Source organism: Eumetopias jubatus, unplaced genomic scaffold (assembly GCF_037043125.1).
Source record: "Eumetopias jubatus isolate StellerSeaLion01/CBP00866 unplaced genomic scaffold, mEumJub1_p1.0 scaffold_10, whole genome shotgun sequence".
NCBI lineage: Eukaryota > Metazoa > Chordata > Mammalia > Carnivora > Otariidae > Eumetopias > Eumetopias jubatus.
The window spans coordinates 128,311,606-128,335,798 of NW_028274816.1; the positions used below are offsets into that span (position 1 = coordinate 128,311,606).

General features: G+C 38.7%; 1 protein-coding gene across 1 annotated transcript in view; it reads right to left on the reverse strand.

Moving 5' to 3' along the window:
- The window catches only part of METTL16 (methyltransferase 16, RNA N6-adenosine), an 80,889-nt gene that overhangs the window by 37,416 nt on the left and 19,280 nt on the right, over positions 1-24,193 (reverse strand). The window contains exons 3-6 of the mRNA XM_028109414.2: positions 14,029-14,228; positions 9,334-9,474; positions 7,064-7,179; positions 4,601-4,743 (exon numbers count right to left, since the gene is read on the reverse strand). Of these exons, the coding sequence (XP_027965215.1) occupies positions 4,601-4,743; positions 7,064-7,179; positions 9,334-9,474; positions 14,029-14,228 (600 nt within the window). The remainder of the gene's footprint in view (positions 1-4,600; positions 4,744-7,063; positions 7,180-9,333; positions 9,475-14,028; positions 14,229-24,193) is intronic.

Genomic DNA, 24,193 nt, shown 5'->3' on the forward strand with positions numbered 1-24,193 from the left:
AAAAGCTAGGCCTCTTGTGACTGTTAGCCAAGTTGTGAATGCAAAGAAAAATTTCTTGAAGGAAATTAGAAGTGCTACCCTAGTGAACACATTAATGATAAGAAAGCAAAACAGTTTGCTGATATAGAGAAAGTTTTAGTGGTCTGGATAGACAATCACACCAGCTGCAACATTCTCTTAAACCAAAGGCTAATCTAGAGTTGGGTCCTATTTCTCTTCAATTCTATGAAGGTTGAGAAAGGTGAGGAAGCTGCCAAGAAAAGCTTGAGGCTAGCAGAGGTTCATTCATGAGGTTTTAAGGAAAGAAGCCATCTTCAGAACATAAAAATGCAAGGTGAAGCAGCAAGTGCTGATGCAGAAGTTGCAGCAAGTTATCCTGAAGATTTAGCTAAGATCATTAATGAAGGTGACTACATTAAACAATAGATGTTCCATGTAGATGAAACAATCTTATATTGAAACAAGATGTCATCTAGGGCTTTCATAGCTAGAGAGCTTCAAAGGACAGGATGACTCTCTTGTTAGGGGCCAATGCAGCTGAGTGATTTAAGTTGAAGCCAATGCTCACTGAACATTCAGAAAATCCTAGGGCCCTTAAGAATTATGCTAAATTTACTCTGCTTGAGCTCTATAAATGGAACAAAAGCCTGGGTGACAACACAATGTTTACAACATAGTTTACTGAATATTTTAAGCCCACCATTGAGACCTAGTGCTCAGAATAAAAGATTCCTTTCAAAATATTGCTGCTCACTGACAATGCACCTCATCACCCAAGAGCCCTGATGGAGACGCACAATGAGATAAATGATGTTTTCATGCCTGCTAACACAACATCCACTCTGCAGCCCGTGGATCAAGCAGTAATTTTGACTTTCAAATCTTATATTTATGAAATACCTTTCATAAAGCTCTAGCTGCCATAGATAGTGATTCCTCTCATGGATCTGGACAAAGTATACAGAATACCTTCTGGAAAGGCTTCACCATTCTAGATGCCATTAAGAACATTTGGGATTCACGGAAAGAGGTCAAAATAACAACATTAACAAAAGTTTGGAATGAAGCCGATTCCATCCCACATGAATGACTTTTGGGGCCTTAAGACTTTAGTGGAGGAAGAGATGTGGTGGAAATCGCAAGAGAATCAGAATTAGAAGTAGAACTTGAAGATGTGACTCAATAGCTGCAATCTCATGATAAAACTTGAATGGATGAGGAGATGCTTTTTGTGGATGAGCAAAGAAAGTAGCTTCTTGAGCTAGAATCTATTCCTAGTGAAGATGCTATGAAGACTGTTGAAATAACAACAAAGGATTTAGAATTTTACATAAACTTAGTATAGAAGTGGCAGCAGGGTTTGAGAGAATTGACTCTAATTTTGAAAGAAGTTCTGCTGTGAGTGGAATGTTATCAAACAGCATCACATTCTACAGAGAAATGGTGTGAAAGAGTCAATGCAGCAATCTTCATTGTTGTCTTATTTAAAGAAACTGCCACAGCCACTCCAACTTTCAGCCACCACCAGTGAGCGGCCATCAACACCAAGACAAAATTCCCCCACCAGCAGAGCTTACAACTCATTGAAAGCTCAAATGAGAGTCAGCATTTTTTAGCAATGAAGTATTTTTAATAAGGTCTGTACATTTTTTTAGATATAATGCTACTGCACATTTACTAGACTATAGTATGTGCATGTAACATATGTACCAGGAAACCATTCATTTAACTTGTTTCATATTGCAATATTCACTTCATTGCTGTGGTCTAGAACCAAATCCACAGTATCTCCAAGGTATGGCTGCATACAGTTTTCACAGCATTCTAAAATTTGAGAGTTGCAGAGTGGTACAAACATTATGTCAACTATGAAAATATGTAGGAGGACACGAACTGGTACTATGTACAAATGAAAATCAGCATGGAACAAATGTGAAATTGTAAACAATATGAGAAATACTCTTAAAAAACATTGTTTTAGTCTCTTTTCAATAAAAATGAGTTAATTTCTTCTCTTCCTTTTATTATCTCTCTCAAACTGCCTGCGTCCTAACAGAGCAGACAAGACTGCTGAACCCTATGTTTAAATAAATCATAAATGGACAATGTTTTCCTTCTATGATACCAAGTTCAAATGGTCAACTCTCACGAGATATGATGGGCTCTAGCAATTTATCCTTCCTAGCAAACATGTACCTTTCATTCAATTTGGGGGCTGCCACTGAACCAGGTATAGGCAGACTTGGAACATAGTGATCAATTTCTCTCCCTGCTGTTCCTGGGCGCCTGGGTGGTTCAGTCAGTTAAGCATCTGCCCTCAGCTCAGGTCATGATCCCAGGGTCCTGGGATCAAACCCTGCATTGGGAATCCCTGCTCAGCGGGGAGCCTGCTTCTCCCTCTGCCTGCCTCTCCCCACCTCTCTCTCTGACAAATAAATAAATAAAATCTTAAAAAAATAAAATAATGGTGTTTCTTCAAAACATATTCTTGTAGTTCTGGGGCACCTGGGTGGCTCAGTCGGTTAAGCATCTGAGTGACTCTTGATTTCGGCTCAGGTCATGATCTCAGGGTTGTGAGATGGAGCACCGTATCAGGGCTCCATGCCGGGGAGATGGAGTCTGCTTAAGATTCTCTCTCCCTCTCCCTCTGCCCTACATCCCCCCCCAAAATAAAAATAAAACATACTTTTGTAGTTCGAATGGGACTTCAGAAATAATAGAAATTTACCAAATAAAAGCCTCCTGGAAACAACCTTCCCCATTTCCCTGGTCGGCTCCAGTCCCTCAAAAGCCGACAGTAGATTCTGAAGCAGCCACATGGCCCTGGTTACATCTTTTCACAGTTTCAGTGCTTTGTTACCTCCTTTAAGCTTATTTTACTTATTCAAACTCTTCTCAATGCTCAGTGTAACTTACGTCACTTTCTTCTTCATACCCTATCAGGTCTTTGAAGAAATCAATTTAATGCAGAAATTTATTAACCTTTGGCTTCAACGATGTGTAAATCTTCTGAGAGGCAAACCACCCAATAATCCAGTTGCTTCCCGCAAATGTATAAACTCACATTTAACAAATTAGGATATTCATTGTTTTGGAATTGGCCTTTAAGTAAAATAAGCAGCTTTAAACACATATAAATCCAAAAGAAAAAGAAAAAAGTATTCTTTATCTGGCAATTTCACTGGGTTTATACACAAAAGAATTGAAAGCAGGGTCTTACAAGATATTTGCATTCCTGTGTTCACAGCAACATTATTCACAATAGCCAAAAGGGGAAAGCAACCCAAATGTCCATCAAAAAATAAATGAATAAACAAAATGTGGTATATACATACAATGGAATATTAATATTATTCAGCCTTAAAAAGGAAGGAAATTGTGATACATGCTCTAACATGGATGAACACTGAGGACACATATGGTAAGTGAAAGAAGCCAGTCACGAAAGGACAAACACTATAAAAAGTCCCCAGAATAATCGAATTCACAGAGACAGAAAGAATCGTGTTTGCCAGACGTTGGGGTGAGAGGAAGGAATGAGGGAATGCTGTTTAATGTGTAGAGAGTTTAAGTTTTATAAGAATGAGTTCTGGAGATTCACTGCATAACAATATAAATGTACTTAACACTTCTAAACTGTACACTTTAATAGTTTTATGTTAAAACTATCAATTTCATGTTATGTGTATTTTATTAAAATTTTTAAAAATCTTCTCTATGTCCCAAACTAAATCCTAGGGTTATAAACCCTTTCACTTTTGAACTACCACATTATCCATCATTTCAACAACACTTGGCAGGGTGAGAAGTCAAACGAGACAAATAGCACTTTTCGAGTACCTTATGCTGCTTAATTACAGGTGTGTTGTCCGAAATAATTAGCTTTTATTTTATTTTATTTTTTAAAGATTTTATTTATTTATTTTGACAGAGAGAGACACAGCGAGAGAGGGAACACAAGCAGGGGGAGTGGGAGAGGGAGAAGCAGGCTCCCCACTGAGCAGGGAGCCCGATGCGGGGCTCGATCCCAGGACCCCGGGATCATGACCTGAGCCGAAGGCAGACACTTAACGACTGAGCCACCCAGGTGCCCCTGAAATAATTAGCTTTTAAAAAGGAATAGCCTTAACTCTCCTCTGGAACTGGTTAGTGATCTCAGTTTCCCTTCATTAAGTTCTTGACAGCTCAATGTCCTCACATCTGTCATTGTTTGGGAGACTGATTCCAAGAACATAAATTGCATCAAGGACTAGGCAACAAATTTATTCTGGTTCATGGGACAGATCTGAACCCATCTGTTTTCTAATCAAAAGCCATATTTGAATCAGTTTTGTTCCACCACAGTACCATGCCAATGGGAGCAATACAATCATACAGTATTTTCCTCCTTTCTATCCATGTAGTACAAGAAAAACAAATCAATTAGAACCGTAAGAGCATCCCCAGAAACAGGGTCTTTACAGGCTGTGGAATCTGCAATCTTTTCCATCTTTATCTGTTTATTCTTTAGACTACTATGATTACATTTCCTCTAAGTGACATGGTTTCTTTTAGAATTACATGGGGAGAAAATAGTCCCGTGTTGTAATAACTAACTTACCTTAATCTTTTTTTAAGTTGTAAACTGTCATGGATGATCCTTTTAACAAACTCTAATTCACCTCCTTCTGCCATGATTTCTGTGATACCTCCTGTATTTACGGAACTAGGTGGAGGTCTCCGAGGATTTCGAGAGTTTACTCCCTGCACGACAACAACAACATGTGGTGAAAAATTCTTATACCGCGAGACCAAGTCTTTGACTATAATCTAGTTCAAAGTAAGAATGCTGAGATGTAATTTAGTTTCCAAATATCATGCTAAATCTAGGATTTAAAAATCATTCAGCCATTGTAATATTACATTTTAAGCAACTGGATTCATGCTAATATTCTTCCCCAGGGTCTTTTTTACCTTCCATCTTTGTGATTTAACATATAAAAACTTTACCTTTTTTATGTAGCCTAATCTGTCACTTTTCTTTATGTTTTGTCTTAGTATCATGCACAGAAAATACTGCACCCAAAGATTATATAAATATTTACTTATGTTTTCTTCTAGTACTCTTATGATCTCACTTTTTAAATTTAAATATTTAATCCCCTCCTACCTCAAATCATATTAAAAAATTAAATAAAGATCTAAATATAAAAGCTAAAATCATAAAATTTCCAAAGAAAACATAGAAGTAAATCTTCATGACCTTCGATTAGGCAATGGTCTCTTAGAGAAATTGTACTCCTTAAAATTTAACTTATAGGCTGCAAAGGACACCAAGAAAGTGAAAATATGAGGTGCCTAGGTGGCTCAGTGGGTTAAGCGTCTGCCTTCGACTCGGGTCATGATCCCAGGGTCTGGGACTGAGCCCTGAGTCAGGCTCCTTACTCAGCCAAGAGCCTTCTTCTCTCTTCTTCCTCTCCTTCTGACCTGCCCCCCCCAACCCCGCGCTTGTGCTCTTGCTCTCACGCGCTCTCTCTCTCAAATAAATAAAATCTTAAAAAAAAAAAAAAAATGAAAAGACAACCCACAGGAGAAAATGTTTGCAAATAATAAATCTAATAAGGAACTTATGTTTAGAATACATAAAGAATTCTTACAACAATAATAAAAAGAAAAATAATCCAATTTTTAAATGGGTAAAGGATCTGAACAGTCATTTCTCGAAAGAATATATACAAATTGCCAATAAGCACATGAAAAGATGTTCAACATAATTAGTCATCAAGGAAATAAACATCAAAACCAAGATGAGATACCACTTCATACCCACTAGGATGGCTATGATTAAGACAATATAATAACAAGTGTTAACAAGCATGTGGAGAAACTGGAAAGTGGAACCCTCATATACTGCTGCTGGTGGAATGAAAAATGATGCAGCCACTTTGGAGAACAGTCTGGCAGTTCTTCAAACAACTAAACAGAGTTACCATTTGACTCAGCAATTCTACTCCTAGGTATATACCAAGGAGAAATGTCTACACAAACATGTGTACATGAATGCTCACATTAGCATTATTCGTAACAGCCAAAAAGTAAAGACAACCCAAATGTCCATCAATGAATGAATGGATAAGTAAAATGTGGTATTTCCATACAATGGAATACTATTTGGCAATAAAAGGAAATTAAGTACTGATACATGCTACAGTAGGGATGAACCTTGAAAATGTACTATGTTGAGTCAAAGTCAGTAACAAAAGACCACATATTGTATGATTCCACTTACATGAAATGTCCAAAATAGGCAAATCCATAAAGACAGAAAGCAGACTGGTGGTTACCGGGGACTATAGGAGCTATGGGAAACAGAGTAACTGCTAATGGGGATGGGGGGGTAGGGGAGTGATGAAATCATGTTCTAAAATGGACTGTGATGATAGCTGCACAACTCTGTGAATATACTAAGAATAACTAAATTCTACCCTTTAAGTGGGTAAATTGTATGGCATGTGAATTATATCTCAATAAAACTGATATAAAAAGAAATTTAGTTCTGATGCTAGTAATATTCTATTTCTTCATCTGGATGCTGGTTCCACAGGAGTGTTCACTTTGGAAAAGCCAATTTACACTTATGGCATGGGTACCTTTATGTATATATCTTCATATATACATAAAATATACTGCTGCTGGATTCCTCAGATATGTAAGCCAATAAACTTCCTTTATTAAGTCAATATGAATTGAGTCCTCAGGTGCTTGATACCAGAAACATCCTGATATAGCTTCCAAAATAAAAGCTGTTGTCTGCTCTTATCTTTGCAAATGTCAACAAGGTAAGTAAGTCAATTATCTTTTTTTTTAAGATTTTATTTATTGATTGATTGATCTGAGAGAGAGCACAACGAGGGGGAGCAGCAGAGGGAGAGGGAGAAGCAGGCTCCTCGCTGAGCAGGGAGCCCAACACGGGGCTCCATCCCAGGACCCTGGGATCATAACCTGAGCCAAAAACACAGACGCTTAACCGAATGAGCCACCCAGGTGCCCCTAGTCATTTGTCTTAAAGCAGAAGGTACTTTACCTTGGCTTCCAACTGATTGGCAAAAAAGGGAGGGTTGCACATGCAAAAATCATAGATTATCTCAGATTCTTCTTTAAGAGCATCCATCAGGAGTGTCTTCTGTGGTACTTTTACCACTAGGAGAAAAAATAGGAACTGTTAACTACTATTAATGCTGTGGTAGTTTTCAAATATGACCACAGATTCTATGACACTAGTTTCTTCAATGGGTAGAGTTTAATTTCCCTCTCCTTGAGTATAGGCTATACTCAGTGACTCACTTTTACTGAACAGAATGAATATGAAGTGAAAGGATGTCACTTCTGAGGCTAGGTCATAAAAGAAAAATGGCTTCCTCCTTGCCCTATTTCTTGAATTACTTGCACTAAGAGAAGCCAGGCTGACACACTGTAAGGTTGCTCAAGTAGCCTAGAGGAGAGATCCACGAGAATGAATCTAGCCTACTACCAATGACCAAGTTATATGAACCATCTTGGGAGCAAATCTCTTATCCCCAGTCAATCCTTCAGATGACTGCAAATTCATCAGACTAAACCAGAACCACCCAAGTAGGCCATGCCCAAATTTCCGGCCCACACAATCTATGAGATATTTGTTTAAAGTTGCTAGATTTTGGAGTAATTTGTAACACAGAAATGGACAACTGAAAAACACATTAACAATGTTAGTATCTCCCCTTATAATGATATGCTTAACACTAGTAAGAAAAGCCTTGTTTTTCCATAAAGAGACATAAATTCTCTTTAATGAAAAAAAGCAAATATGAACAGCTCTTCAAATATACAGTAAGCATAAAATTAAAAGTAACTGGTCACTAAGGGGACTTGACTATCTGTGGCACAGTTCCATGTACTGAAATAAAAAAGATGGTACACTTTAATCAACAGCAGGGTTTCCCTTTTAAAATCTTGGTGACGGGGCACCTGGGTAGCTCAGTTGGTTAAGTGTCCGACTCTTGGTTTCAGCTCAGGTTATGATCCCAGGGTAGGAATATCGAGCCCCACATCAGGCTCCCTGCTCGGCAGGGAGTCTGCTTTTCTCCCTCTCCCTCTGCCCCTCCCTCCACTCGTGCTCTCTCTAAAATGACAAAAAATAAAATCTTGGTGACTAGGTTACTTCATGTACAGTTGATTTCCATTACTCGTGGTAGTTCTGTTTTATAAAGTCACCATGAACACTGAACTGGAACCAATGGCTCCTAAGAGAAATGTAAGGTTAGGTAACTATGAGCCTCTGGTCAAACAGTCTCAACAACTGATCAATATATAATTTTATTTTATGTGTATTTCTGTTTAAAGACACTTATTTATTTTTAAAAGACACCTTATTTTAACATACACTGCTGATTCATTAATACTGAAATGATGGCCCACAGCACTAGAACTCATGTCTGAATGAAGCTTATCTAACACATGTATTTTCCCTGTAAGGTTTGTCACATTCTTCTTATATTGAAGGAACACCTACTAGATACCACTTAAGCAGTTTCTTTAGGGGCCATTTTAAACAGCAAAATCACCAAGAAAAAGTACAAAAATGAAAAAAAAAAGTGACATTAAATAGACTATGAAAAGGACACTTGTTTATAGCAGAGAGCTGAAACAAAAAGGCAGAGCATCACCTTGTTCAATTTCAGCTGGGAACGTGCGTGTTGGATGACTCAAATTTTTTGCCACTCTGCACATGTCTGTAAATGACCCTAAAAGTACCTCGATTATTGATTTTGGGGTTAAACATAACCCCAAGCAGGGAAATTCACAAATACAGAATCCACAAATTATGAGGATCGACTATATTTACCATATTTCCTTCTGAGTTAACTCTGATAACAAAGCTGAAAACCCCATTACAATGTACCTTATTTTTTCTGTTCTACTTGTTTCATTTATTTTCTTCTTCCAAGATTTTATTTAAACTCAAGTTAGTTAACATATAGTGTAGTATTAGTTTCAGTAGAATTTAGTGATTCATCACTTACATATAACACCCAGTGCTCATCACAAGTGCCCTCCTTAATTCCCATCACCCATTTAGCCCATCCCTCACCCACCTCCCCTACAGCAACCCTCAGTTTGTTCTCCAACGTTAAGAGTCTCTTATGGTTTGCCTCCCTCTCTGTTTTATCTTATTTTATTTTTCCTTCCACAATATACCATATTTTTTAAAAATTACCAAAGTCTGTATATTAAAGCAAAAAATGAGATGTGTTAAATTATAAAAACAGATTATTAAACAGTGCTTGAAAGGGGTATTTATTCTGTAGAGCTAACCTTTTATAAGATCAGACAAATTATTCTGTTCCACATTTTTCTTCGCATAGTTGAAGCACATGTCATCTACTTCTGTTGCAAGGAAATACCAGCCATTTAAGGTTGTTCCAAGTAAAGGATAGATGCAGGATGCCCCAGTACCTAGTAAAACGAAAATGCAAAACATGTTGCACACACCAGAGGGAGAGGTGAGAATAACAAGCCAAAACACCATTCTTCTCTTCTTAGAATTCTTGTAACCTTAACAGTTTAAATCCTAAGCTGGTACCTGATTACGTACATACTGTAGCTGCTGGGTTCTCTAGTCATTTCAGGTATGTCAGTCTTACCTCATAACTGGATTCAAATTTCTTAGAGGACAGCATCCTCTTCTTTTGTATGTTGTATTTAAAATGAAGTGTGCTACCAGGCTGGTGATCAAGGACTACAGGACTGATTAAAAATTATCAAAACACGTTAATTTACTTTATAAAATTTTTCATTTTAAATCTCACACAAAACTCGATTTTCTTAAATGAAATCAAAGCTTAAAATAGATCAATGTATATCCCGTTCCCCAAAAGCAGAAAAAAATACATAGGATGTAAAATTTTTAAGATTATTTAAATGACCAATTCCCCACATATCTGTAAGTTGTTACTTCAAGGAAATCAAAGTTAAAACAAAAAAAACCTAAAAACAACAACCACAACAAAAACAACTAAAGAGAGATTTCATTTCTTAGATGTGATGACATGGAAAGACATCTGATCCAGATCCAAAACATCAATCACTGCTTGCCCCACCATGATTTCAAGGGAGACATTTGAAGGCAAATGTTCCAGGCAAAAATCACTCTTTGACAACTAGGGTTTGGTCCTAAACTTGTATCCCCCAAACATAGACTGGACTATATACTAACCACAAATACTGCTTTTATGACCACTGACTAATATTGGCCAATAAGATCCAAAGCACACATTCAAGAGAAGAAAAGCCAGTGATTCTCCTGAAGGCCTATGGTGGTCAGCACCTACCAGCCACTCCAGGCCTGCTCTCCCCTGACCACATCTTGGTGCCAGTCTAGTCTTATAAGGATTTGGCAAGAAGAGATGAGGGCTAGAGATACTCTTCACCCAGAGGAAACCCAGGGTCATCGTACTGCTTCTTCATTAAGTATTCTGAACAGGATGATAAAAGACAGGACAAAAGGGGCGCCTGGGTGGCTCAGTTGCTTAAGCGTCTGCCTTCGGCTCAGGTCATGATCCCAGGGGTTCTGGGATTGAGTCCCGTGTTGGGGTCCTTGCTCAGTGGGGAGCCAGCTTCTTCCTCTGCCTGCACGCATGCGCTCTCTCTCTCTCTGACAAATAAATAAAATCTTAAACAAAAAAGTAATTCTTTAGACCATGAGAGATGACTCCTTGCTCAGCAGTTGCTTCTCCCTCTGCCTGCTGCTCCCCTTGCTTCTGCTCACTCACTCTCTCTCTCTCTGACAAAATCTTAAAAAAAAGAAAAAGACAGGACAATAACTAACAGCCCTCTGACAGTCACCGTGACTGCTATACTTCCTATCATGTTTACTTATATCATCCTGGCCCTGAGGCTACTGGGCAAACACCTCCTTGGGGATGTATGAGGTAGTGAAGGAACGGGTGGTAAAGGGAACTCAAGCTCCTCTCAGAGGCCACAATTATTTAGTCCCTGCTAGCCATTCTGGTAAGCCAGAGTCATTAAGAGTAAGGAAGAAGCTCTGTAGGAAAAAAATACCTGGACCAGATGCCAAGCCTTGATTCTCACACAACTGCCTTTCTCTTCATACTTCAATTCATTTAAAAGCAAACAGCAAAAAAGAAAAAGTACTTTTCTTCAACTGCCCAAAGATCAGGTACCTCCAGGGTAATAAATACAGGTAAAGGACCTGTCCTCTGCCAAAAAAATCAAATTTCTCAATTCTTAAGACCAAAAAGACTTGAATTCTAACACCCTCAGAAAGCTGAATGACATTTTAAAATGGGTAATAATCCTTGTAATGATAAATAAAAATGGAAAGTGTATAATCATAGAATTAAAGCAAACTGATGGAGTCTGGGGGAAGAATTTATGTAAAATCCTAATTAGAATGAATGTGATTTCAGCAAGAGTGCCCCTTGTGAAGAGCTAAAATCCATTAACCTCCTATATCCTCAAGTGTTACTTTAGACAGTTTGGGGCATAATTAAAATAAATTAGTACCAAGTAGGCTCTTATGCTTTTTAACCTTTCTATACCCATCAGCCAATCTGCCATGAACATAAAAGGGCAGAGCTTTTGTTAAACCCCTCATTTTTACATAGTGCTTAGCTCATATGGGGCGTTCAGAGACTGAATGTTGAAGAATGATGTATTTAGGGGCACCTGGGTGGCTGAGTCAGTTGAGCGTCTACCTTCAGCTCGGGTCATGATCTCCAGGTCCTGGGATCGAGCCCCACATCAGGCTCCCTGCTCAACAGCAAGTCTGCTTCTCCCTCTCCCTCTGTGATCTCTCTTGCTCTCACACTCTAATACATAAATAGTATTTTTTTCTTTAAAGATTTTTTATTTATTTATTTGACAGAGAGAGACACAGCGAGAGAGGGAACATAATCGGGGAAGTGGGAGAGGGAAAAGCAGGCTTCCCACAGAGCAAGGAGCCCAATGCGGGGCTCGGTGACCTGAGCTGAAGGCAGGCACTTAACAACTGAGCCACCCAGGTGCCCCAATAAATATATTTTTAAAAAAGAAAAGAATGATGTATTTATCCATGAACATTCAACAAATTATTTATTGGACACCTACAATGTGCCAGAAACTTTGCTGGGCCTTGGGATATTATAGTAAGCACAAAAGTAACAGGCTCTGCACTTGGTAATCTAGTGGTCAAGAAAGACATTAATCAGACAAGTGAATGTGTGGTTAAAAATAAATCAAATACCATGAAGGAAGAAACATGGTTTTCTAAAGCTCATAATCAAGAAAACTGTCTTCTGCTGGAAGGTCAGAGAAGGCTTTCTTGAGGAAATAAGGCTTGAGTTGACAACTACAGGATAAATGAGATTAACAAGGTAACGGTGGTGAAGTTACAGGCAGAGGGAACAACAGTACAAAGGCCTAAAATCATGGTGTCTTACTTATCAGAAGATCTAAAGACCACAAGTGTAAAAAACAAGGAAGCACACTGGATGAGGCTTAGAGAAGCTCAAAGAAGAGGGCAGAGAACAGACAATGGACATGCTAACAGATCAAGTTAGGGTATTGGGTGTTTCTCACAGAAGCAATAGGAAGTCATTAAAGTGATAAACATGTGACCAGGTATGGTACAGAGTTTCTGAAAAATGAAATGGAGAGGAAACAGAGTAGATGAGAAGAGTAGTTAAAAAGTAATTCTGGGGATGCCTGGGTGGCTCAGTTGGTTAAGCATCTGCCTTCGGCTCAGGTCATGATCCCGGGGTGCTGGGATTGAGTCCCGTGTTGGGGTCCTTGCTCAGTGGGGAGCCAGCTTCTTCCTCTGCCTGCACGCATGCGCTCTCTCTCTCTCTGACAAATAAATAAAATCTTAAACAAAAAAGTAATTCTTTAGACCATGAGAGATGACAGTGATTTGGACTGAGATGGTGACACTGGAAATGGAGAAAAGTAGATGATTTAAGAAATATATTTTTTTAAAGATTTATTTATTTATTTGTCAGAGAGAGAGACAGACAGAAGGCACAAGCAGGCTGAGCAGGAGGCAGAGGGAGAAGCAGACTCCCCAATGAGCAAGGAGCAGGACTTAATCCCAGCACCCCAGGATCATGACCTGAGCTGAAGGCAGACATTTAACCAACTGAGCCACCCAGGCATCCCAAAAAATATTTGAGAGACAAAACCAGCAGGGCACGTATTGAATGGAGCACTGGGTGTTAATACACAATGAATCAGGGAACACTACATCAAAAACTAATGACGTAATGTATGGTGATTAACATAACATAATAAAATTTAAAAAAAAACAACAGGAAATGATAATAGACAGTCTTGGTGAGAATGGGGAGATGTATCAAGGAATATCAAGGATGACAGAGTGGACTGTGGTAGATTCATTGAAATAAGGAATGAAGAAAGAGGACCAAGATCAGAAAGAAAAGAGTATGAGTCTGGTCTTGGACATGGCAAAGTCTGAGATGTTCTTGAGATATCCGTATTTCTGACATTTGGGACTAGAGCTCAAGATCTGAGTAGGCAGAATACATAAATTTGTGGGTTATTTGCATGGAGGTGGAAAATAGTCATAGATGTGGATGAAATTGCCTAGAGTTAGGATGCTGAATAAGAAAGGGCTAGGGGCGCCTGGGTGGCTCAGATGGTTAAGCGTCTGCCTTCGGCTCAGGTCATGATCCCAGGGTCCTGGGAATGAGTCCCGCATCGGGCTCCTACTAGGCGGGGAGCCTGCTTCTCCCCCTGCCTCTGCCTCTCTCTCTCTCCGACTCTCATGAATAAATAAATAAAAACATTAAAAAAAAAAAGGGCTAAAAACAGGGCACACCTGCGTGGCTCAGTCGATTAGGCAACTACCAGGGTCCTGGGATCGAGCCCTGCATCCGGCTCCCTGCTAGACGGGGAGTCTGCTTCTTCCTCTGCCCCTCCCCCTTGTTCATGCTCTCTCTCTCTCAAAAGTAAATAAAATCTTAAAAAAAAGAGAGAATTTAAAACCATATATACCTATGTCAATTCCTCTTCGGAGAGTATGTTTCTCAGAGTCCTGATGACCAATCAGATCTTCCACCCAATGAATGTAGTTGAGTCTCAAGGGAACCGTAGGAATCAGTCTTTCCAACGGGATATCAATAGAAAGTCCAAAATCTTCCTTTAGAAGAGTACAGGTCAGAGCTCTGACTGCTTCTGGGTCTTTAAAATTAAGACTGAGGAGTGGAGAAAAAGAAAGAAAACTGATTAGTAAGATTCACGGTGCTATACAAGCTCTATGGCGGCCAGACAGTACCAAACACCCACTTGGATTTCTAGGAGACCACACATACATAGCTATGTAGAGCATTCAGCGCAGTGACAAACACATATGGGTGCTTAACACAGCCACAGTATATGAAAGGCAGTATAAATTTCCACTGAAAACACTGCATTTTCATACAAGGAACATGGAGGACAGGAGTGCCTCTGTTCCAATTCCTGCCCGATTATCTCCTTACTTAGTTAATGTGACTTTGGACAAGTTATTTAACCTCCATGGGACTATTTCCTCAGCTGTAAAATGGGGTTGCTGTGAGTGTTGCTGTGAGATAACCTGAGAAAAGTTAGCATAATGCCCAGTACATAGTAACTATTATACAAACACTGGCTATTTTTACTATTATCATTAACATCATTTGACTTTAGCACTTTTTAAAAATCATATTTAAAAGTGGAAAGAAAGCAGTATAAAATGCTTAATAATGAAAACAGGGTAAGATACTTAAATATTATAGATAACAATTTTAAAATGTATTTTTAGCAGCTTTACTGAGGTATAATTTACATAAAATTCATAAGTATACAATTCAACAGTTTTTATTATATTAAGAGTTGGACAACCATCACTACAATCCAGTTTTAGAACACTTCCATCACCCCAAAAAAGATACCTCGTGCCCATTTGCAAGCCATTCCTTATTTCCACTGTCAGCTCTAGGCAACCACTAATGTACTTTCTGTCTCCACAGATTTGCTTCTTGTGGACATTTTAACTAAATGAAATCATACAATATGTGGCCTTTATGTCTCGATTCTTTTACTTACCACAACCTTTGAGGTTCACCCATAGTGTAGCATGTATCAGTACTTCATTCCTTTACATGGCCAAATAACATTCCATTATAGGAATAACCGCATTAGTGGTTTGTTTATCCATTCACCACTTAATGAACATTTGGATTCTTTCACTTTTGGCTCTCATGAACAATGGCACTTTAAATATTCTCATGCAAGTGTTCGTATGATATTACTCATATATGATATTTACATTTAACTTTTTAAGAAACTTGTGCCAATATAATTATTTTAATGTTAAAATGTTCCTAAAGTGGAAACCTTAAAACAAAACTGAAGACCTTATTTATAAATGGGGCAATGAAAAGAGAGCAGAAAGCCAGGAGATGGGACTGAAACTAAGAAAGGAGCTTTGAGGGGTGCCTGGGTGGCTCAGTCATTAAGCGTCTGCCTTCAGCTCAGGTCATGATTCCAGGGGTCCTGGGATCGAGCCCCACATCAGGCTCCCTGCTCGGCGGGAAGCCTGCTTCTCCCTCTCCCACTCCCCCTGCTTGTGTTCCCTCTCTCGCTGTCTCTCTCTCTGTCAAGTAAATAAGTAAGATCTTAAAAAAAAAAAAAAAAAAGGAGCTTTGAAACTGCTCTAAATTTTGGCCTAAAGTTGTATGTTCCCATCTTAGCCATCAATTGACCAATCATTCTGAAAAACTCAATGCCCAGATGGAAGGAAGAGCGCTTTATCCACCTGGATACCATGGAAACTTCAGGGAGATACCATGGACCCAAGCTCCACCATCACCCACAGCAAAAATATTCTAGAGTATGGGAGTTCAGAAATCTGGACTCTAAGTCTGCAATCAACTAGCCATGGACTGAAGGTCACTTCAATTCTTAGGTCTCAGTTTCTCCATCTATAAAACTAAGGAATTAAGACATAATAAAAATCCAAACCAAAAATCCAAAAAATGCTTCCAGGTAAAATTTTAAGGGTTTATGATGTATACTATGAATTAGTAAAATGGTATTCACTTAAATATTTGTAGAGCAAATTACAGAGACGTGGAACAATCAATAGTTACCGAAGACACAGGATAACCAAACACCAGTAAACATTTCCATTATCCTCCAGTCTGATACCTAACAAAATCTTTATTCTTCTGCTTTATGATAGTAAGCATTTAATAACACTATTAAACATATATTAAGGAATATACAATCAATGGTTGTAGATGACATGACCTACTCTTTATTTTTTTAAGGGCGGGTGCAGAGGGAGAAAGAATCTTAAGCAGGCTACACTCCCAGCATGGAGCCAACACAGGGCTCAATCTCAACCCTGAGAGACATGATCTACCCTTTAAAAAAACTGTTCAGAAAAACACAATTTTAGTAAGTAAAAGAATTTGCAAAGAGTGATGATGAGCAGGATTAGATTTCAGGAATATATACAAAATTTGTTATCTATACAAAAACTGCACTCTATTACTTGAATATATGGTTTCTTATGACCTTTAGGAATGCTTCAGGGTTGGGAACCTGGGTGGCTCAGTCAGTTAAGCATCCGAATCTTGATTTTGGTTCAGGTCATGCTCTCAGGGTCCTGGGATGGAGCCCCACATCGGGCTCCCTGCTCAGCAGGGAGTCTGCTTCTCCCTCTCCCTTTGCCCTCCCCACCCCAGCTCGTGCTCATTCTCACTCTCAAATAAATAAAATCTTAAAACAAAACAAAACAAAAACAAAAACAAGAATGTTTCAGGGTACTAGTTTGTAGTAAAAAAGTAAAAGATATTAAGAACAAAGCTTTCACTGGGAGCGTAAATTGGCGCAGCCACTATGGAAAACAGTATGGTGGTTCCTCAAAAAATTAAAAATAGAACTACTGAGAGAGAGAGAGAGAGAGAGAGAGAGAGACAAACCAAGAAACAGACTCTTAACTAGAGAACTGATGGTTACCATCAGAGGTCTGAAATAGGTGATAGGGATTAAGGAATGAACATGCTGTGATGAGTACTGAATAATGTATAGAACTGTTGAAACGCTATTATTATATACCTGGAAACTAATATAAAACTGTAATATAAACTATACTGGAATTTAAAAAAAAATAGAACTACCATATGGGCCAGCAATTCCACTTCTGAGTATCCAAAGAAAATGAAAACACTAACTCAAAAAGATATATGCACCCCTAAGTTCACTGCAGCATTATTTACAATAGTTAAGACATGTAAACAACCTACATGTCCATCGATGAATAAATGGATTAAAAAATGTGAAACCACACACACACACACACACACACACACACACACACACAGAGGAATACTATTCAGCCATAAATGAGTGAAATCTTGCCATCTGCAACAACAATGGTGGACCTTGGCATCGTGCCAAGTAAAATGGATCAGACAGAGAAAGGCAAATATTGTATGATCTCACTTAAATGCAGAATCTAAAATGAAAAACAAAAAACACCTCATAGGGGTACCTGGGAGGTTCAGTCAGTAGAGCATACAACTCTTGATCTTAGGGTTGAGCCCAAGCCCCACACTGTGGGTAGAGTTTATTTAAAAAACAAAAACAAAAAAACCCCGTCATAGATAGGAAACAGATTGGTGGTTGCCAGAGGCAGAGGGTGGGTGAAATGGCGAAGGGGGTCAAAAGGTATAGATTTCCACTTATAAAATAAATAAGTCATGGAGATGTAATGCACAGCATGGTGGCTACAGTAAATACTATATTGCAAATTTGAAAGTTGCTAAGAGAATCTTAAAAGTTCTCATCACAAGAAAAATTTTGTGACTATATGATGACAGATATACTTATTGTGATCCTTTTTGATATATACAAATATTGAACCATCAGGTTATATACCTAAAACTGATATATGTCAGTTATACCTCAGTTTTAAAAAATGAAATTTTAATATAATCTATAGCAAACAGAAAGAAGATGGCTATCGTGGAATCTCAAGAGATATAATCAGAACCTAGAAGCAATGAGCATACCTAGTGTTCCAAATCTTGGTTTCCAAATACCACTCCCACTAAAAGGAATCAGAGGTCCTTAGCTGAATGGCTATTTCAGGTATGAAGTAGGAGAAAGTTTAAGATGAGCCTGGAACACTTTGTTATATCAGAAAACAGGACATGCTCAAAGATGAGGAAAGTCAAAAGGACATGGGCCAGTCAATGAGGCTCCCACTGACCAAATCTGGCACAATTTGAATGAAGAATGCTATCAAGGGATTATAGCCACAGAATAAAAGAAAGATACAAGAGTCCATACTTACATAAATAAATGGGGGAGAAAACACAGCTCTTATTTACAGTGGGATGATAATGAACAAATGTAGAAGAAATGAAGGAGCTAGAAAATTACACTTGGCAATCACCATGTTCCTGTTTCAATTAAGATTCATCAACGGGGGTGCCTGGGTGGCTCAGTCATTAGGCGTCTGCCTTCCGCTCAGGTCATGATCCCAGGCTTCTGGGATCGAGCCCCACATCGGGCTCCCTGCTCCGCGGGAAGCCTGCTTCTCCTCCCACTCCCCCTGCTTGTGTTCCCTCTCTCACTGTGTCTCTGTCAAATAAATAAATAAAATCTTTAAGTAAAAAAAAAGAATCATCAATGGATGCTGAAAACAGTAGATAAAAGTTCAATGACAAACAGAGTATTTACAAGGTCTCAAAGTACTTCCCCACAAATTATCAATTACAAAGGAGAAAACAGTAACTCTATAATGAAGAAATCTGATGAATACCACCTTATGCGATCAAAGTTAACACCACTAATTATGGGACAAACTGACATCATATGCTTCAATGAAACATCAAGAAGGACAAAACAGGGGTGCCTGGGTAGCTCAGGTGGTTAAGCATGTGGCTCAGTCAGTTGAGCATGTGCCTTCTGCTCAGGTCATGATCCCTGGGATCAAGCCCCACATTAGGCTCCCTGCTCAGCGGGGAGCCTGCTTCTCCCTCTGTCTGCCACTCCCCCTGCTTGTGCTCTCTCTCTCAATGACAATAAATAAATAAAATCTTAAAAAAAAAAAAGCATGCAAAATGAAATGGAATTCAGGAATGAGACAGTGGTGATAACAGCACAATACTGTCCACATACTAAAAACCACTGATTTATACAATTTAAAAAGGTGAATTTTACAGTATGTGAACTATATCAAAATAAATAAAATGAACATGAAGTTAAAAATCAGAGAAAAAATAATTGGGGCACCTGGGTGGCTCAGTCAGTTAAGCGTCTGACTCTTGGTTTCAGCTCAGGCCATGATCTCAGGGTCATGGGATCAAGCCCCGCCTCCAGAGCCCTGCCTCGGTAGGGAGTCTGCTTGTCCCTTTCCCTCCACCTCTGCCACTGCCTGCCAAGTCCCCACCCCCACCGCTCATGCTCTCTCTCTCAAATAAATAAATCTTAAAAAAAAAAAAAAAGCTAGAGAAAAAATAATATGGGAGAGGCAGATAACAGAGACCCCTCATACACAGAATTGGTGTTCCTGAATAAGAGACCCAAAGAAGATAATCCCCTCTCCTCAAAAGATTAACCGAGCCCTTAGAAGAAAAACCAATTCAGAATTAGCAATACCAACACATATACCAGAAAAGTACTAGACTTTAAGGATTAAGAGAAAAAAACTACACATCTAGGAAAAAAGTTAAACCACCTATTGGGGAAAGAAGGGCAGCAAGGTAAAATGACTGGCTTCAGGGGGGTGCGTGGCTCAGTGGGCAGAGCAAGCGACTCCCCTTGATCTCCGGGTTGTAAATTCAAGCTCCACACTGGGCACAGAGATTACTTAAAAAATAAAATCTTAAACAAACAGAAAAGACTGGCTTCAGACTTCCACAGCACTATTCAATAGCAGAAAAGAAAAGGACACAGACTACAAAGCCCTTGGTGGGGGGGAAATGTCACTCAACAATTTTATACTTAGCAAAATTGTACTTTAAGTATGACAACACATAAACAATTTTATACTTAGCAAAATTGTACAAGTATGACATTTTTTGAGCATACAAGAACTCAAGGAACATAGCTTCCATGATCCCTTTGTGGAAAAAAACAATCCTAATGGAAAAGTTCAACCAACCAAGGGACAAAGAAAGAAACTAGGGCAGGGGCACCTGGGTGGCTCAGTCGGTTAAGCAGCTGCCTTCGGCTCAGGTCATGATCTCAGGGTCCTGGGACTGAGCCCTGCGTCGGGCTCCCTGCTCAGCAGACAGCCTGCTTCTCCCTCTCCCTCTGCCTGCCGCTCTGCCTATCTGTGCTCTCTATCTCTCTGTCAAATAAATAAATAAAATCTTTAAAAAAAAAAAAAGAAATTGGGGCAATAGACTAGCAGTGAACTATTTTAACCAAAGAACTAAGATTAAAACAATCTGTGGCTACACCACAGAATGTAAATGTTTGTAAACCATAATCATGTACACATAATTAAAACTGAGGGGAGATGGAAAAAGAAGAGGTATTTAAATACATTATTTCCTCAACATGGGTCAAAAGATTTCATGCAAAGCTGATAATAGCAGAGACAGAAGTACACATTTAAGAATATAAAAAAGAATATAAACACTAGAAAATTAAGAGAAATAATATAATCAAATAAAATCAGGTGGTGAAGAAAAGGGAGATGAAAACCAGATCACAAAGTGTAAAGAGAGAAAAAAGAAGCATCAAAACAAAGCACATTGTAAAATAAATGTGAATGGTAAACTCTATTATAAGACTCTCAGATTAGATTATAAAGACAAAACCACTAATCTATCCTGTAAACAAAAACTATGCCAAAACACAGTGATCCAAAGATTGAAAATAAAAGTTTAAGCAAAAGTATACCAGCCAACTGTAAGGAAAAGAGAAACCGGCAGGCATTACCTTTCACTAGATAACCATCAATTCTGAGGGGGAATAAAAAGCACTCAATGAGATGAAGAAGCAACTGTGTAGGAAGAGTCAGAAATACGAAATGCCAGAGCGAAGTCCAGAGAATAGTAATTTCTTCCTTTTTTTTGTTTTTGTTTTTTAAAGTAAACTTTACCCCCACTTGGGGCTCAACTCATGACCTCAAGATCAAGAATCACATGCTCTGGCAACTGAGCTAGCAAGGCACCCTGGGGAGGACAGTAATTTCAAAAGTGATAACCCCTTTCCATTTAGGTGGGGATTGGTGAGCTTTTAAAGACTAGTTTCTACAAAACAATGCAAGTAGAAGTTTACTGTATCAATACAGGCTAGCAATAAAAAGTCTCATTAAAAATATATTAAGCCTATTTAAAGGGGAATTAAATCTATTCCTAGACATCTAAGTAGTTATATATTAATTTTGTCATTTGTGGGGGCTGATAAAAGAGAATCAGTCCATGGCAAAGCAACCATAAACACATTTCTGCTTCACTCAATTGCACAGCAATTGCCTCACTCAATTTTCAAAAAAAATGACTTGTATTACCTTTGGATTTCTTCCTCAATTAAAAGCAGTACAGGGCGCCTGGGTGGCTCAGTTGGTTAAGCGACTGCCTTCGGCTCAGGTCATGATCCTGGAGACCCGCATCGGGCTCCCAAGTCTGCTTCTCCCTCTGACTCTCCCCCCACCTCATGTGCTTTCTCTCTCTCTCATTCTCTCTCTCTCAAATAAAATCTTAAAAAAAAAAAAAAAAGCAGTACAATCTCAGATTCAACAAGATAAATGATGTAGCAAAAATAAAAGGGGGGAGGTATTAAATCTATAAAAACTTTACTTTTAATTCTAGTAAGAATGTTATATTTTACTCCTGTGAAATCTGTCAAGTATGTGAAAAAGATGGGACAACTCCATTTCCTTCAATAAGAGAGAAATAAAAACCAAATTTTTACATATGGAAAGTTTACATCTGAGTACCACAATAAGGCATTCAAATGAATTCACAACCTTTATTCTATAACAGTAGCTTAATCTATTTAGCTTCACTGCTAAACACACAAATTATGTCCCAATATAGTGTCTATGTTCAAAGCCTTAAAATCCAAAATGTAAAAATTCACAACTTTTCTATCAAAGAAACTTAATAGCCTAGATACCTTATAAAATAAGCTTGAACAGTGTAACAGCAACAGCAGGACCCCTGACATGACATAATTACTATTCCATAACTTCTGAATGTTACTTTGCATTGGCATTTTGAATAAAATTATGAAAGTCAGGGACTGCACACTCAAATATTTACATGGTGTTACTCAAAATGCCAGTCCCTAACAAGACACAGAGCTTGTGCTAGCCTGTACATCAGCACACTGAAGAAAGGCATTCAACCAAGGAAACGTCTGTTGAACTTAAACATGTAGCACAAGGCCCTTATCTCTGCAGACAGTAACAAATAGTTTGTGGACAAGCCACTAGTTCAATAACCACACTTTTAGTAGCATTATGCTAGATGACACAAATGGCCATTTCAAAGATTACGATCACCACTCAATTCCAGGTAGTTAATGTCAACTGAGTTTACCAGCCATTTTGCCAGATCTCTAAAATTTTCAAAGGAAACCAACAAACCATAATTTTATATGAAATTTCCCTGATTCTTAAAATCTATGTGGGCAATAAACAACTGCAAGCCTTACACAATTCACAGGCTGACAGGTTGTAACCTATATTGTAAACAGTGGAATTCTAAAAAAAAAAAAAAAAAAAAAAAAAAAGCTGGGATACTTGGCTCCCCTATGCTTTTTTAAAGATGAAGTAAGTATAGGGCGCCTGGGTGGCTCAGATGGTTAAGCATCTGCCTTCGGCTCAGGTCATGATCCCAGAGTCCTAGGATCGAGTCCCGCATCGGGCTCCCTGCTAGGCGGGGAGCCTGCTTCTCCCTCTGCCTCTGCCTCTGCCTCTCTCTCTCTCTCTGACTTTCATGAATAAATAAATAAAACATTAAAAAAAAAGATGAGGTATAAAAATGTTTCAATCCCAGGGTGCCTGGCTGACTTAATCTCAGGGTTGTGAGTCTGAGCCCCACGTTGGGTGTAGAGATTACTTTACTTTGTTCAACTGAGTTATACAGAATAGAAGTTTTAAGAAGTTGTGACAGTGGGCATTTATTCCTTTATTCATTCGACAGACATTTATCATGCATCAACTATGTGCTAGGCATTGTGCAAAGTGCTAGAGATACTGCAGTATGCAAATACAGACATGATCTCTCCCTTCACGACAGTGACAGTCTGGTAGAGGTTAGGTATTCATCCAAGAATCACTCAAATACATGTAAAATTGTCACTGTGCTCAATGCCGTAAAAGATAGGTACAAGGTGCTGTGAAATCTACGTAATTAGTAGAACTACCTTAGAAAAATCAGAAAAGGTAACTGAGCTAATAACTGAGAGCAGAATAAAAATTAAGAAAGAACGAACTAAGGGAAGGGAACACCGCATTAACATGGGTTAAGAGGCTGGATAAAGGTGGTGGTGGCAAAGCCAGGGGAAAGTGAAAAGAATTAAGAGACATTCAGGAGGGAAAATTTATAAGATTTGGTGATGGACTTGTATGTGAGAGAAAGGATGTATACATAGATATCCCCTAGGGTTCTGGCTTGTTCAACAGGATAGACCTTGCCATTCACTAAAATTGGGAACTCTGACAGAAAACCATTTTTTAGGATAAATATCATAAATCTAAGCTGAATCTGAGACATCCAAGTGGAGATACTGAGGAAGCAGTGACCTCTAGGTATAGAGCCCAGAAAACTGGTCTGGGGAAAACAAATGTATGGGTGATTTGCAAACAAACAAGTCAGGTCCTGGAGGGATGAGAATGCTTAAGGGGAAAATACGAAATTAGAAGAAAAGAGAGCTCTGCACTAAGCCTTGAAGACTCCTTGAATGTCTGTATATACAATCATTACAAAGGAAGCTACAAAAGGACAGAAAGGGTAGAATAAAGTGTGGTGCCAAGGGAATAGAGTGTCCATGAAGAACAGTGTCAGCAAAGTAATGTGCTTCTCAAAAGTCAACTGAAAACCAAAATTGCATTTAGTGACACAAGATCACTGGAGACCTTTTTCAAGAGCTGCTTTGGTAGTGATGGAATTAGAAACCACCCTAGAATGAGCTGACGATTAAGTATGGTGTGTAAAAATAAACA